The sequence below is a fragment of the Balaenoptera ricei genome, chromosome 1 (assembly GCF_028023285.1).
Source record: "Balaenoptera ricei isolate mBalRic1 chromosome 1, mBalRic1.hap2, whole genome shotgun sequence".
NCBI lineage: Eukaryota > Metazoa > Chordata > Mammalia > Artiodactyla > Balaenopteridae > Balaenoptera > Balaenoptera ricei.
Genome location: NC_082639.1, coordinates 164,633,498 through 164,651,333, shown reverse-complemented (window position 1 = coordinate 164,651,333; position 17,836 = coordinate 164,633,498). Strand labels below are relative to the sequence as shown.

The following is a 17,836-nucleotide window of genomic DNA, read 5'->3' as shown; positions in this document are numbered from 1 at the left end:
AAATTACTTTATGTTGAATTATTCACCACTATTTTAGACAACTATATTCTTTAGGGAAAAGGCAAAGCAATGACTCGACTCAAATTTCTTATAAGAAAAAGGAAGATCACTTTTTAGGAGAAAATATATTTTAACCAAAGCACTGTTACAAATGTAAAGCTAAAAGGCACTTTGTTCACAATGTTGCTTTTATAATTCAGAAGAATTACCCCAAGATTTAATCTTACTGCATGTGCTTTTATGAAGTAAAATTAATCAAGTCTGTAAACTTTTCTATATTATTTTTAGAAAAGATAATTAAACATTTTTTCACTGCCACATAATTGAAAACAGGTTTTATTAATAAAATGAGTCTAAAAACACACAATTTAAAATTTGAAACTTCGGTTTGGACTGATTAAATGTAATTTATTTAAAAAGACTTTGTCAGAGAAATTTTTCAGATGCGTTTTAAGAATATTGTAATACTAAATATAAAAGTAAAAACAAAAACCAAAAAGCGATAGCTTAAAATCCAAGTACAAAGACATTATTTTTTAGCTCTAATTTCAATTTTATTACTGATCTCCAAAATACTCTATATCCTATAAATCACTCTTAGGTAATATATATAATATAATTTAATATATGGATTTTGAACACAAAATATGAATTCTAAGAGGTGCTTTCTCTTTCATCTTCCTAAAACGTGATTTCTAAATAATTCCATTTTATGTGGAAAAAAATTCAAAAATAGTATCTAATTTACCCAGCAAGTTTGTTAACACTGTTCCGGGTATTTTTTCCCTTTAGTGTAATCTGTGCTTTGACGGTAGTTTGGTTACCTGGATCCCTGCTTCTGAATAGCATGGAAAGAATACTGCTAATTTGATCACTTCTACGGTCTGATTTGCTATATAAAAGAAAGAAGTATTAGCAAAATGCTAGTTTAATAGAGGCTGCTTAAATTACCGTGAAGGAACTCTTCATTTTTAGCAAATTGCGTTTGAAAAACGCACTAGTAGGCTTGTTTTGGAAAATTTGTATAATAAGAACATAAATAAAAACCACTCAGTTTAACATCACTGATAGTCACACACAGATGCATGAATGTGCACACACACACACACACACTTTTCCCCTCCATAAATACGTAAGAAAAAGAACAGGGAAATAATACCACGATTACTTTTACAGATTAGCTAATTTAAGGAATTCAAAGACTACTGTTAATGTTAATTTGCTTAATGTATAACATGCTTATTTTATCTCTTAAATAGAAAACACTAGGAAAAAGTTTTAGATAGTTTGCTACCAACACGGGAAACACAAATGTTACAGAAAAAATAAAGAGGCATTGAAGCAATGTTGCCGGGTTGCACTAGAGAACGGGAAAGCCGTTTCTAAGGGCACTGCCAGGTAAAGACCAAGAGCTGATGTCGTTCACATTCTTTAACATCAGTTTTCCTAAAACAGCATAGGGATGTAGGATGGAAGGTAAAATATTTAAACTCCTTAATAAAGAACTGACCTTAATTTATCTACATTCTGAATGAGACTAATAGTTCTGCTTTTCTAAGAACTGAAAATGATGAAAATACTATTATTTTCCTCTGGTTTATTGATTTTTCTCCCTATATATTCATGAAGTCTTTTAATACCAGAGGATATTCATTCTTCCACCCCCTTCCTCAATTACCTTAAGGCAAGACCTTCTTTCAGATGTGGAAATATTTGCAGGACTGCAGGACAAAGAACTGAGACATTTTCATAGAGTTGATCAAGGGGGAAAAAACGGATTTGCAAGATTCTGTTAAAGAGTAAGAAGAGACTAAATGACAACTTTAAATCTGCCACAATCATTTACTAATGTGCTGCTATATCAAATAAGTCTAAGTTTTTGACAGCACCAAATTAGATTTATTGCAGAAACTGCTGCATAAATAGCATATGGCTATGTTATACCACCTATTTCAAATCCTGGTAATGTTTCCCTTCCCCCTTCAAAATGAATAAATTGAGCCAAGCTACAAACCTCCTGCGAAAAAAGAAATATACTAGTTCAAAAACAGATGTAGGCGATCTGGATTTCTTTGTTAAAGTAATAGTTTTAGCATGAATGTCCCACCTCTATATTTAAAAAACCATGACTCCTTAATAAGTTATTAAATTTAGTAAGTCAGTTTTCTCTTCTATTTCTTTCAGAATGACTTAATTTGATTTTTGTTTTAAGGTTTTAGGTTCTGAATTATGCTTACATTTTGATGTTCAATCCACAGTTACACGGGGGAAAAAAGAAGGGCAAGTGGCTCTGAATCAAGCATGGCTTAAATCAGGTTATGAGAAATTATTAAGCACAAATGCATGTATCATATGGCTGCTTTTGGTTTTCATTTGTGAAAGACGTGGTAGAAATCATATCACAAAGTCTTCCCTAATTTTAACTATAGCTTTGATACTGCAAACTCTTTGAGGCATAAAATATATAAAGTGATCATTCCACGTGCCACACTATACACATTAGGACGGCAGAAACGTACAAACTGCAAAAATCAAAGTTCCATGAAAACTGGGATTGAAAACTCACACGACAATTCCGAGATGGGCAATTCTCCCTTTCTCAGTCTCTACCCTGATACCCACCCTACCCCCAACTGTGATGCAATTCAGCTCAATTTTTCTTTTTGAACAAAAGTTTCAGGTCTTCCTTAGATGGGAAAGACATTGCAAGGTCTTATCTCAGACCAATGGGCGCACCACTGCAAACATCATGGCACTCAGCTACCCCGCAGACTCCCTCTCTGTGGTCAGTCCTCCCAGCTGCCCTATCTGTTACTGTCTGATTAGTTCTGCTAAGGAGCCCCTCCCCTGCCAGCTTTCGGTGCCATCTGTTCTACACAAGATGGCTGCTGCCCAGCAACCTAGCACTGCCCTCCTACCTGGCACCCGGCTACCATCCTTACCCCAAAGTGCTAACACAGGTTCTCACTGCTGGCAGAGTCCGGATTTCATTACTACTACTTTGACAAGTGCAGGGTTGTTTGTAATTTCTCTTTTATCCTGATTTTGATGGTACAACCACCTCCCACTGATTCAGTTTGCTTCAGTTTTGTTGCTCACAGATTTTACTCTCCACATTAATCTCCCTCTGGCATGTTACTGCATCTGTTCCCTTTTTTATTATTAATTTTCAAATTCCCACCATTTTTGACAAAAAGGAGGTAATCTACACTCTGTTTCTGCCCATTTCATTTTCTTTAATTTGGAAGATACGTATGAAAGCATGCCAAAGAAGTTAATTCTCCGTTAACAGTTTATTTTCTGGCATCCCTAAGCCTTTGTATATGAAAAACAGATAGGAATAAATGTTGACTGAATCACAACAACATAGTCGGAACCATTCCTGAATTTAATGAAAAGCAAACATATGAAACAGCATTTTTAAAGTTTATTAGTTATATGAGTTGTCTCATGCTGTCATTCTTCCACTTTTAACAGATAATTCTTTGTGGAAATTAGTCTGAGTGCAGGATCTGAGTTTGGGTACATCTATAGTTCTGACATGGGCTCTATTTTCACTGTAGATTAATTTTATTATTCCTTAATATAATTATCATCTTTCTTCAACCCAAACATTGATTAATTCACTTGCAGATGATTGCGAATAAATGCTTTATTTCAGAAATAAGCTAAGAATAGAGAATTGCCATCAGTGCAACAAAGCAGAGCTTAAAGAGCCCCTAGGTTGTGGAGCTGCTTCCATTAGGTCTTGTTTAACAAACAGTTAATATCAGGAGTGGCAAGATGGTTTTTCCTCTAAAGACAAAGAGGACTACTTAAGATTTAGAAAATAGGAAGTCATATATTTAACAATATATGTGTCCCTCTTTGTGTCCCTAATTTGTCGTCACCACCACCACCACCTTGCAAAAAAGGACTTGAGTAATTTGATCACTGTCCTAACATTTTCTAGATTGAGCAACACATTGTGACTGATAATTAATTTTACATGAATTCATATTAATAGCATAGGAGTCCCTGAATCGATGAGCAACACCTCAGATTTACAGAAACCTGAATGAGTTTAAATGATTTTCATACTCACATATATCCTCATAAAATCACAGTAGAGATCTGTAGGAAATAAAGTACAGTAGGAGATTTTTCCCAAGGCGACAGAAGATAATCATAAACAGACCTATGCCCAGCCAGGTCAACCACACTTCAGATCTGCTATTGGAAGACCAGAAAATCTTGAACACTGCTAAAACCCACTTATAAGGCCCCATCTTGAACACTCCCTACATCTATCTCTTGCATATATTCCAGCAGTGACTTGTTACTTTATTTTATATAATTCTTTTGTGGGTACAGTTATATTTATAACTACTCCCTCAACACAGGGTGCATTCTTTTGGTAAGTGCCTTGGTCAACAATAGGCTTCTTGGAGGTAGTCACACATAGGTGTCAGAGGGATAAGTTACAAAGACACTGGTACCCTCCCTGCAGGAATTCCTTTGACACTCTCCCTGTGCCCCACCCTCCCCACCGCTTGGTCAGGGCAGGGGATGCTCAGCCCTCCCACAGGTGACCTGCGATTGCTGGGGAGAGGCCACACAGACCCAAGGCGAAGCAGTCTTTGCTCAGCTGGTCATCGGCTTTACAGGCGGCTTCCAAACATTTTCTGACCTCTCTTGTACCCACTCTGAGTTCCTGAGTTCAGGGAACTGTCTCCTCTGCTTGTCCAATCTAATAGAGTAGTAGCTTAATAAAAGTTTGTTTACTTCATTTGGGCCCTGGTCCTCCATGAGACATGGCCCGAGACGGGCACTGAGGAGACTGGATATACTCCAAGCCTCCTCTTTTCTCAGCATCCTTAAAACGAGCTTTGATTCCAGGATTTACCAACCAATGAATCACTCTACGATCTACTTGTGGGTATCAGGGAGACATTAAATTACAAGTGAGTAATGCCTAATACTAAGTTGATGATCTTTTATACTTCTTTTAGCTTAAATTAGTATTAGAGAGCAGAGCTTTCCTGCAGAAAATTAGTCAGACTTACGGCTACTAGGATAACAATTCTGCTCTTGCTTTTTTTCTCCTATTTTCATTGAACTTGATGTTCATTGCTTTGAATCAGGCAAGTGGTGTGGACAATGCCTTCTCAGTTTCCTCTGGGCTTCTTCAGAGAATGAATTGGCAGCCACCGCCACCCTGCTCCAGGCTGTGGGCCTGTGAGACAGGGGGAAGAGTACATCCCCAGCGTGGATTTTCATCGCACACACATTCGGGCTTCACAGACTGAGAGAAGCAAGCCAGGGAACGTTAAGCAGAACCTTCAGAGACACATTCCCTGGCAGCCTCTGACTCTAACCTCTCCTGCCCCGGGCCACGCTGAGACCAGGGTTCTTAGCCCATCAAACAGGTGGAGCAGAGTGGGCTTGGGCAACGTGGTGCCCACCAGAGCAAAATGAAATGCCTTGTCTTTCCTGGCTCTCTGACAGCCTGTTCCCTCTGATACTGGGTGGGGGAAGGAAAAGAGGACGCAATTTAAAACAGTACCAAGGCTGTCTATTTCAAGACTTGAAGATGTTGGTTGCATCCATTTAAAATTATTTTTGACACGTTCTCTGCTTAATTTATTCATGAAAGGAGTATAAGAAAAAAATGAGCTTAACTTTTAAATGGAAACTTAAGGCTAAGAATTCCTCAATAATTTGGAAAAAAAAGATACAGTTCACTATGGAATAGCAAGAATACATGTCAAGGTTATACTGTTCCCTTCAAATGAAGAGATATTGAAAGCTTGGTCTCTTGACCTAAGCTAGTTGTCACCTGAAGAAGAGTGCAGTTCCTTCTGAATTTTTCACTAACAACAAAGATGAAAGGCACGTTTATCCAGCATTTACAGAGATCTTGTCAAACAGCCTGCTGATGAACTTGGTGCTGGAGACACAGAGATGAAAAAGGCCTGCTTCCTGGCCCATGAACTGAGAATTTACAACCCCCAAAGTATTTCTATTTAGCTTTGAATTATGTTTCTATGCTTCTATGTGAATATGAATCCAGATCACAGGTTCTAGAGTTCGATGGACCCAGTTCAAACTCTGCCTCCTCATTTCCCCTGCCCTCCTTCCCCCTGTGTGACTCCTTGTCTCACCCTTCCAAGACTCGGCTTCCTTGGGCTTGTTGTTCTGACTGAGAAAGCAGGGTGTCTCAAGCTTCTTGCATAAAATATCTAATCTTTTACAAAGCATTAGCTTTGTAAAATGCAAAAAAAAGAATTATTAGAAAAATTTTTTTTTAATTTAAAGATACAAAAAAAGAGCACACTGACCATGTACTTGGATACTGCGGCAATTTAAAATGATAAAAACGTTTCCAAACACTCTAACCTTTGGATCTATCTTGCCACAGAGTAGTAACCTACAGCCCACCATGGACCACACTTACTATAGCCCTGTTGTAGGAAAACAAGGCACAGTGCTTGGCACGTGCTAAACATTCACCTATGCATCCTTTACATCTCTCTTTTTATATTCTAAGAGTTCTTCAAATAAAACCACAAAGCATCCCTGTGGAGAACTGATCATGCTTCCTTGGATTTATGTTGACAATAGAGAAATCTCTCTCAAACCAACATGACAGAGATGGACTCCTCTTTCTCTTTCCACTTCCAACCATCCCTTAGCCAAAGGAAAAAGCAGGGATTGTTAAAAAGACAATAGAAGGGACATCTGCTGCTTTATTTACTCAGGATCCTGACAACCTTCCCCTAGTAAGAGCACCTCCCCTTGCTTAGTACAACTCTCTTCCCTTACTCTTGAGGTTCTGCCAAGGCTGCCAGCCACAGCACCCAAAAGGGTGTGTGTGCACATGAGTCAGCTTTGAAATTTGAACTGAAGGTTCTGAATTGGAAGTGGAGGAGCCAGGACGTCACAGTCTTACAGTTTGAAATCAAGGGCATCTCCTTTATGTTTAGTTCAGATTGAAGGATGTGGCTCCATGCTGTGGAAGAACCTGAAAGAATGAGCCAACATTCAGACAGAAGTCGAGCCCTGCGACTGACAGAAAATAACTGCACAATGGTGCCGCCTGGAGTCCCTGGTCCAAGAAACCCCGAGGCCCCAGTCGCACCTGGGTTTTACATGGTCTGGTTATCAAACTAATAATTCCCCCTTTTGGGGTTTCTATTACCTCAACCAAAGAGTCCTGACTCATACTGGTAATCTGAGAGGTCAAACCGCTAAGAATGCACTTACCAATAGTTATTAGGTGGAAGCTAAAGGCTCTGGAATGGAAGCCTTAATCACTTCTCCCCAAGTAAAGCACCCATCATAATCAGATAACCTGGTGACTTCTCTCTTATACTCTTTCTCACTTTCAAAAAGATACAAACACTATAGCTCAAGTTGCTATCTCTCGAGGTCATAAGGTCAAATCATCCCATCTAGATCACAAAAGTAGGTCATAGCATGATACCTATTTTATGGACCTCCCTTAGATTTCTGCTCTGAGAAGTGCTTTGAAGTACATACCATTAAAAACGTTATTTATGTAAAAGGGGAAATACACATTTTAAAGGTAGCCCTGCTGATATAAGCTGGAGCCTAACATGTAATATCATAAAGTAATCTGCCCACATGTATGTAAATGGTAGTCTTGTGAGAGGGATTTAAATTCTATAGCTTTTTAAAGATGTTGGGACATGTCAAAAACAAATATGCGAAGGAATTTCCACTTTTTAATAAAAGCCTCTCTTTCCTCTTGGGTAAAAAAGGAGTGAAGTAAAGGAGAATGATAGCTGTATTACAATGTGTTAAATGACTAAGGCAAATGATGAGCCAAAGGACACTGCTTCTTAGGAAAAGCATAAGCCAAGACTACAATTCACTGACAGGTATTTATATCAGTGTATAAGGGAGCAGCTAATACTAATCTCTATTATAAATTTATGTTACAGATTTTCTTGGTTGTCTTTTAGAAAAAATCGCTTTAATCCATTTCCCTACTAATTCACATAGAACTACAGCCTGATGGATAACTGTATAGGCTTTGCAAGCAAATTGCTGGGTTTCAAATACATACCAGCTGTGTGACCTTAGACGAATCGTTTTGCTTCTTTGTGCCTAGTTGCATCAAATGTAAAACAAGGAAATAATAGTCTGCATCTTACAGGGCTATTGGGAGGGATAAATGAAAAGCACTCAGCTCAGTTCCCAGAGCACAGGAGAGGTTCAGTAAATGATGGCCCCTTGCCTTTAGCTCCTACCTCTATTATTATCTTTTAAAAAGCTACTTCATGTGGCATGGTACCAGGCAGATCCTAAGATGAATATATTCTTAACCACAGAGACTGATACTTGTATGTATTTAACTTACTCTCATGTATGCATGTGTACCTCCCAAATGCCATTTTCCCCTCTGGAATTTCCCATGAAACTTCCTTCATTTCCATTTTCCTGTATCCAAATGCTACCAAGGATCGCTAAGAAATTACCTGTCCCTCTGTCCCTGTAATACTTTATCTGGAATCTCCCTTCTGGATCTTATCATTTATCTTACCAACTCTTTGTGTATTTTTTTTCTTCCCCACTAGCCTATAAGCTTCTGAAGGGCAGCATCTGAAGCTATTTTATATTTATATCTCCCATCATCCCTAGCACAGTGTCTTGTAACAGGAAACGTTCCATGCAGAGTGAGCAAATACGTGAACAGATATCTTTAAATGTACTTCGAAGTTTGTTATTGAAAAGAAAGAAGTTGTTTGACTACTACTAGCAAAGACATAACTGGGAAGGGAGTAGCCTTGCTTTTGTTTTCATGTATACTGGGCTATGTATGCTTAATGATCATGTTTATTAGGCACTGGTTTCAAACACTGTCAGAGGGGCCATCTTTTAATTACAGAGACCTCTAATTTAAAATCCTGTGTGTGTGTGTGTGTGTATGCGTGTGTGTGTCTGAGGTTTTCAAGTGAGCATATTTAGGGGAGAGGCATACTACACTTTACCAACCCTACTTGAATTGTTAGAATGGTTATCATTTGATTCGGCTATGCTTAAACATGTATGTGCATACTAAGTTAAAAATGAAAGAAAAATTACAGAATCATAACATAGTATAATATGTACAAGAAAAATTCCCAACAAAAATTTTCAATCTTATCTCCATGTCATATTTTTTACCCTGATATACCTGATAATACATATATATGTATATATGTATATATTTGTTTATTTATATATCAATACTGGGCTTTGAACAAATAGTCGTAAACTTGCAATATATTAACCATTCCTATAATAATGACTTATTGAGCTCCAACTCTTTGCAAAGGGCTGAGGTAGGTGCTCTGAAAAATGTAATATTAATAAGGCCTCTCCTCCCACTTGAGGAATAATGCATTATAGAAGGGAAGACTAGCAGGTACATAAAAACTTCAGAATATGAATTTATTTTTTTCAGATTTTCATTTTTCCTGTTTTGAGGAATTTGTTCAGTAGTAAGAAGTGCCTTCAGCTCTAAGTAGGAAGGATGATTCAGGGGGAAACATGCTCTCTCTGGCATGGGTCATCAGGGAGGACTACAGTGGAAAAATCAGGATTTCAGGGAGACCTGGAAAAGAAGGTAAGATTACAATAGGGCTAGAGAAGCTCAAGGGGGTATTCCGGGTGTAGAGAACAGTAAAAGGGGAGAACAGTCCAAAAGTTGAAGGAGGGTTGCATCTGCTTAAATCACATGCTGGAAATCAGCGTGTGAGAGGATGAAACTGGTAGCAATGAAATAAAACCAGAAGGTTGGGAGCCTGTCAGGCAACCTTAAATGCTGAGTGGTCTGGACCTTCTACAATAGCATGGCACCAAGGAAGGTTTTGAGAGCAGGTAACAGAGTCAAGACAGTGCTTATGGATATCCACTTAGCAGTGGTTGGCACAAGAGATTGGAAGGATGTTAGGAGAGTATTTTCATAACCCTTATGAGAAGCTGGCAGAGCCTAAATTATGACGAATGTAAATGGTGGGTAGGAAGGACATTTCTATGAAATCTCTTTGAGCTTCAAACTAAGGAAACATCTTAAACACAGGATACTCCAAGCAATTTAAATACATAATGTCCAGAAACAGGAATTTAATAATGCATTGTCTTAAATCATTGTTAGAATCATTGACTATCAGAGCTGGAAGGAAACTTGATGATCTAGTCTAACCTAATTTTATAGGTAAGTATGTGGGTTCAAAGAATTAAGTAATTTGTCAAAAGTTGCAAAGGTAGTGAATGCCTGTTAGAAGATACTATAACTCAGTTTCCTTAACCCTAGGATACCTACCAACCGCCACACCCATACCCTTAGTAAAGTGTGTGGTTTTAATTGTTACTTCACCAAAAGCATACTTTGAATCACTCTTTATTCTTTTCTTACACACTGAAGGTCCCATTTCAGTCTCCTTAGCTATTCTTCCACTGTACTTGAAAACATGGTCCTCTCCACGTGCTTTCACCCACTCCTTCGGCTACAATATCTTTACGTAAAAGCATCCAGATCTAAACCTCTAGTCCTGATCTTTCTCCTCACGCTAGATCTACCCTGGACATCTTCATCGGAGTTCCGAAATAAAACATAGTCTTTCCTCTGCTACTCCTTTTACATTCCCTAGTTGACTTAATGGATCATCCAGTTAACACAGGCTAGAAACTCTGGAATCACCTTTAATTGTAGGCTCTCTTATCACTACCTTAAATGCCTCCTGAAGATGCTATTTCCTTTCCATTTTACTGGCTCAGTCACAGCTGAGGACTACTACTGTACTTATATCCTAATTGGAGTCTCTGCCAATCATCTCTTCCAGAACCAATCTGTTTTCACAGTGCCTTTCAATTACCTTCTTTAAATACACATTGGATCCTATCATAGTTCAAGCTCTCTTGACTTCTTACTTGAGTTAAACAGCCTCACAACTGAGGAACTGTAAACGTTTTCTATAAAGGGCCAGATAATAAATATTTTAGGCTTTGAGGACCATACTCAATTCTGCCAAGGCAGTGCTATACATAATACATAAAGGATAATCATGGCTGTGTCCAATAAAATTTTACTTATGGATGTATAATTTTTATGTGTCACAAAACATAGTTTTTCTTTTTTCCCCCCAACCCTTTAAAATTACAGAAAACATTGATAGCTCATGGACCATAAAAAAACAGATGATGTGCCAGATTTGGCCTATGGGCTGTAGCTGCCACCTCTGTCCTAACTGGCCTTCTTGTCTCCTACAACAACTCTCCAAGTTCACTCTCCACACAGCTGTCTGAGTCAGGATCCCAACCCAAAAAGTTGATCGTGTCGGCAGCCCTGATTAAACTACATCAAGAGTAACTCCAGAATATGGCCCACAAGACCCCTCCTCTGGTTCCTCTCCCCTTTCCAGGTTTATCTCTTGCCAAACACCTAATGTGACTGTAGAGTTTATATTCCCTCCCATATTTATGTCTTTGCATATCTTGTTCCCTCTACCAGGGCTATTCACCCCACCTTTCTCCACTTTGAGAACTCCTATTCATGAACTCAGAAAGCTTTCCCTATCACCTTCAGCTGCAATGCAGAATGAGCCAGTTCTCCTTTATATGTGCTCCTGTGGTAATCTTCACTTCTCTATTTACATTGTTATCACACTCTACTGTAATTGCATATATAGATCTGGCTCCTTAGTAGAGTGTGAACAACCTAAGGGTAGGAACTGAGTTTTTTTTTTCTCTCTGTGTCCAGGGCCATCCAATATACTTAAAAGATAGTAGGTGCTCAATAAATACTTGTTAAATAAGTGAATGTTATATTTACTAATTGGGTCCTTCAATAAATGAATTTCTATTTTCCACTTTTAAGTCCAATTAGACAATAAAGAGAAATTCCAAAAAAGTGGCAGGTTATTTTTCTTTCAGATTGGCCTATGGATTTCTACTCCAGTTTTAATTGTCTTTGCCCTAGAAGATTTGAATCCTTATTTTATCATTACTTTATATCATCTTTTTCATATTTAATTTTAAACTCTGTTTAGAATATGCCACTCAAAATATTTAAATTAAGACTAAATGAAGCACTACCTGTGTGGGATTTATTTATTTCAGCTGGTTTACACTGAAAAAGAAAGACGTGAAGTTTCCCAGCCACACACTTGAGTATATGAATCAATAAAGAGTGGTGAGGGGAAGCAAACTCTAAAAAACCCCAAATTATATATCAGAAATATTTAGCCCAACAACCAAGTCACATTTTCAGTGCAAAAGAGAGATATACACAGTTCCTTCCATTTTTTATTGTCAACTTTAAATTTATGAATGTGGATTTTATAAAACATCAATATAGACTAAGTGTAAAATGCTTACAAAAGAGCACTACATTTAGAAAATAGGTAATTAAGTTTTATTTTCTATAAGACTAAGTTAAATTTTGGTAGACTTGTAAATAAAGCTCAATAGGAAAAGCTTTCTATGGAACCAAGCAAAACCGTTTTTCTTAAGAACAAAGGAATTAGTTACCACCAGTCCATTTTCAGCAGTTGCTGCATCTTAATATGCTTTACTTGCAAGAAATGGATCTTGTCAGACAGTACAAATTGATACTGCACAGGAAAGCTCTCTATGGACTTTGACTTCAGAAATTAACTCTCTGAATAAGACAGAATGGCAAAGGGGACAAAACCAGCATTAATATTTATTTATTGAAGCTCAGCCACACTGAGACATTAAAAGCTGTCCTATTTCTGTGGGTTAGTGGCACTTAGCACACAAATTGTTGGTTCTCAATAGAAGTCTGACAGAGAAGAACTATTAACTATCATGATCAAGCTAAATTCCAAAACTTCTAAGATTAAATAACCATAGGAACTATGTTAACATTACATTCTCAGTTCTACAATGACAATACTCTAAATGGGCATTAAAATAATGGTTATTATTCTGCAGTATTAAGCAATTTTTTCTCATAAAATTGTTTCATCTCTTGGGATTTTTCCAGATATCACACATGTATAAATGATTTGTTTTCTTTCTTTCTTTTTTTCCTTTCTCTCTTTCTCCTTCTTTCTTCTCTTTTTTCTTTCATTGTTTAAAAAGGAAGTTGGCAAACCATTTGGAATATTATCATAACAAAATGTTTTTAACCAAGTTTGATTTTAACAGAACTAGAGGCATCTTAACACTAACCCAAAACTTTGGGAGGTTCACCAACCTCTAGAATATTTTTTTTCTCCAAATGCAGGCTGTTCAAGTGGTGCTTTTCTCCATCTGTTATCATACCGTGCTCAGAATTACATTGTCATATTTAATGTAAAAGGGATCAGTCCCCTTTCATAGTTTAAATTCAACATATTACTATGATTAGAAGACCAGTGTTTTTCTAATTTATGAATAAACCAAATTTTATAAACTTACATGTGTATTTAGACAAAGTTCTCTCGAAAAACTGAGAAACTCTAAGAACTGAACAAACCCAAAGCCTTGATCTGAAAACTGAAAAATTGTACTAAAACTCAAAGGGAAAAGAAACCCATTTATATGGTAATGTGACTTACCTACAATTTCAGTTTAAATTTTTCTCTGTGTATATTTATGTATGTGTATGTGTGTTTTCAATACAGCAAATTGCCCAATGTTTACTACCTAAAATGTCTTACTGTAATTTAGGGCTGAGCTACATGTTTACTAAAGTTTTATGACAATGATAATCACATCACAATATCTCATGATGGAAGCAATGTAATTTGAAACCACGATAGTATAAGCATGCTTATAGTAATGGTTTAAACATGAACAGTGCTAATCAATTTCATCTCTAAATTTTACACCTCCTTAGGACTCAGGTTGCTTATTTTGTATCAGTTCCATCTCAGTTTGCATCTTAGAATGTCTTTTACTTTGTCTCTTTCACCACTGACAGTATCTGATTATTTTCCTAAATATATTCCTCAGATACTTCAGTTCAACATTTTTATTAGACACAGAATTAACAGAAGAGGTAGTGTAGTGGTAGAAGAAATATGTCATTTTGCTTATATTGGTAGAGAATCACCTAAATATTTGAGCACTGTAGATGAAAGGTTTTGTAATATATCAGTAATTCCCTGCCACACTTATCATTCACATGTCTGGGTGTTTTGCTTACCACATCTCCACTTTTCTTAATATGCCTAAAAACTGTGTGTGAATTGAATGACTAAGACTTAACTCTAACAACTGTTTGGAAGCCTGTGGCAAAAATCAGTGGAATGAAATTGGTGCTATGGTGCATAATGGGATTAGGCAGTACCTGGTGAGGTGCAGTTGGTGCTCAGATTTGCCCAGCAGTTCTGTCAGTTTCAGGCACTCCTCTCCGGCCCGGGTTGCCTTCTGCTGCTCCTGTTCCAAGTGCTGCTTGCTTTCACTCAGTTCTAAACTCAATTTCTCTATTTCCTTAGGTAGAGAGAAGAGGGAAAAAAGCATCCTATAAAATATATGCACTTGAATTCAAAATTATCTCATTTTTATTTTTGCCATGAATTTTAATGTGATGAAAAATTATTAGAAAATTTAGGCTAGCTTCCATTTTATGACAAAGGGAATTAACACAGCCAAAACTGCACATTAGTGAGGATTTTTCAGATCGTAAGATTCAGTCTAATTTTAAAAATGAAATGATTAAATGAGAATAGTCAAAATGGATAATCTGCACTTTGAATCTAAGGCTCAGTCCCTTTAAAAAATAATACGAACTTAAAAAGTCACTATTTTTAAAATACAACATTTCTGTTTGTGAGATTAGATCAGACATGTGCAGTGATTTACATCAAATATGAGACTCTTTTTTTTAAAAGATACATTTACGGTTTCATTTGGATGTTTTGAAAACCAAATTAGATCGTAAAATAATTTAAGATATCTTTTAGAAAAATGTGAGGTGTAAAAGAAGGCATCATTATGATGCACAATATTATTTGGAAAAAAATAATTTAGGAAAAAATAAAGCATGAGAACCTTCAAGCGTTTTGAATGTATGACATTTCTGAGCTAAAATAATATTGCATTATAATTGCATTTTAAAAAGGCAACAAAAGCACTCTAAGATTAATAAACATCTAAAATATATGAAAATTTATGATAGTTTATTCTTTGGTCTCAGTATGAAATTATCCTTTTTTTACTGAAACTCAAATATTTCAAAGCAAAAATATGTTACATAGAACATAGTTTAAATAACTTATACATTAAAGTACAAATATTTATTTATTATGGAACATCCATAATTTAAAAAAATAAGAAAATAGAAGAGATAAATATTCAGACTACTAAAACAAGAAAAACAAAAAAGGGGAAAGTAAAGGGTTGAAACGTTTTCAAATTCAGCAGAAAGCAAGAAGCAATTTTAATACACAAAAATGCAATCCACTCTTGGAAAACAAAACCATGTCTAAGTAGAGTTTTAAACTTGGTATTTAAGTACATTCTAACTTCCTCATGTCATTACTCAATATTCTGAACAATCTACAACTATATTTAATATATCAGGCAGGATAAACTAAATAATTTATTTTTCTACATTTATTACACTACAAATATTCAGTTTATCCCCATCAAAACTGTACATTACCAACAATATAATAAAACAACTTACTATAAGTTATTTATTTTAAAAAAACCTGAGTAATAATGAGTATATTGCTTTCATTCAGAGTAGATTTTCTATATCTTTCAGATTAGGATACTAAGTGAAACTGGTTTGTTTAAAATATTTTTAACCGTTAAAGTTATATCAATAGATTTCCATTCATAACTAAACATAATTAAAGAGATGGAAAAATATAATAGAAAAGTCTCCTAAGTTTTGTCTAACATTTATGAAATTAACAAAAAAGCAAAGAAATATAGAATTGGAATTATACATTAATTTTAAAATTTCAAAAATTCATTAATTAATTTTTTTACACAGTGCTATATACAAGAATCTATACTAAATATTATGGTGGACTCAGAGAGTTTCCACCTCTACACTCAGGACTTAACAATTCAGTTGAGTAAATGAGACATAAACACACAAAAAGACTATCAAAATACAAAGCATATAAAAAACAACAAATGAGACTTAGAGAAAATCTGTGCTTCAGTAGGCCAGATTAGGGATACACTAGCATGGGCAAGAAAAGTGGGAAAGAAGGTAAGGCCACATAAACACATGGAATGATAGATTAGAAGAATTATGAAACATCTTGAATTCTAGATTTATAAAGCTGTATTTTTCTTATAGAGAATGAGGAAAAAATGGTTTAAACAGGTATGCAATATGAGAGCAGAGCTTCAAAAAACTGGATCAATGTGTATGATCATTAAAGATAGTAGAGACTGGCAGTAGGGAGACCACAAAAAGACAGGTGCAATACTCCAAACATGAGAAGTAGAGACACTTAGAACAGAAGTATAAAGAGAACATGATGAGTATATGTAAATATCAATAAAAGGAGAGCTATCAGGAGACAACAAAGAATTTTGAATTGAGAGGATACAAAAAAATGACAGAAATAGAAAATGTATAAAATTCCAAACTTTCTTTAAAAGAAAAGGTGCAAGGACTTCCCTGGTGGTGCAGTGGTTAGGGGTCCGCCTGCGAATGTAGGGGACACAGATTCGAGCCCTGGTCCGGGGGGATCCCACATGCTGCGGAGCAACTAAGCCCGTGTGCCACAACTCCTGAGCCTGCGCTCTAGAGCCCACAAGCCGCAACTACTGAGCCCGCGTGCCACAACTACTGAAGCCAGAGCGTCTAGAGCCCGTGCTCCGCAACAAGAGAAGCTACTGCGATGAGAAGCCCGCGCACTGCAACAAAGAGTAGCCCCTGCTCGCGGCAACTAGAGAAAGCCCGCGCACAGCAACGAAGATCCAATGCAGCTAAAAATAAAATTAATTTAATTAATTAAAATAAAAAAGAAAATGTGCAACAATTTTTATAAGTACTTTCCAACAACAACGTATGTAACCTTACATTGGTAATTAGGTTTTAAGTATAAAGCATCTGCTTTCTTAATCTCATGTAATAAAAAGTCAGAGGCCACACTGAAAGTCAGTCAAACATAGAGATAAATAACATGGGCCCAAAAGTCAACACAAATCAGGGTTTCAGACACAGCTCTGGCACTTTGCAGCTCTGTGACCCTGGACAAGTGACACAACTCTTACCAGTTTCTTCAGTCTAAAATGAGAGTGATAACTCTAGCAAGCTCCTAAAACTACTGTGAAGATAAAATGAGATGATGAGTACTTAGCAGAGTGCCTAGCATATAGTAAGAGCTGAAAAAAAGACAGCTAGTATCATTACTACTGATTTTTCTCTGTCTTTCAAGAAGAGCAAAAATATAAGTAGAAGAAAAAGACCTGCCTAAGGATATATAGTTATCACTGTGGACTAAAGAGTTCTTGATTTAGTTCAATGAAATTTCCGGATAAAGTCCTATTTTGGAGAAAACTGAATAAAACTTTATTATAATTTCAAAATGCAAAAAGCATTTTTGCTAGGAAGATGGAAAATTACTGCCTGCTTCTGATCATCTGTGCCAGAGAAACAGCTTATTGGTGCAGATAATCAAAATCAACAAATAATCTAACCAGCTGGACCAGGGCTCAACACTTACTCCCTGAGTCAGGAAAATCTGCCATGGCACCAACTCCAACAGTTAGAAGAGGAATCTCTTGCCAGAAATGCCATACTCCCACTGGCAGGGTAACCCTTTGCCTCACCCAACTAGGTCAAGGCTGCTTCCTTGGCTGTATGTAGTGGCTCAGGGATTAAAGACCAACAACAGTCGTAGGCCAATTGTACACTACTCTCAAA

General features: G+C 36.5%; 1 protein-coding gene across 7 annotated transcripts in view; it reads right to left on the bottom strand.

Moving 5' to 3' along the window:
- The window catches only part of SDCCAG8 (SHH signaling and ciliogenesis regulator SDCCAG8), a 273,925-nt gene that overhangs the window by 110,526 nt on the left and 145,563 nt on the right, over window positions 1-17,836 (bottom strand). For all 7 annotated transcript variants that reach the window (XM_059940830.1, XM_059940820.1, XM_059940851.1 and 4 more), the window contains one exon: window positions 14,288-14,430. In XM_059940830.1, the coding sequence (XP_059796813.1) occupies window positions 14,288-14,430 (143 nt within the window). The remainder of the gene's footprint in view (window positions 1-14,287; window positions 14,431-17,836) is intronic.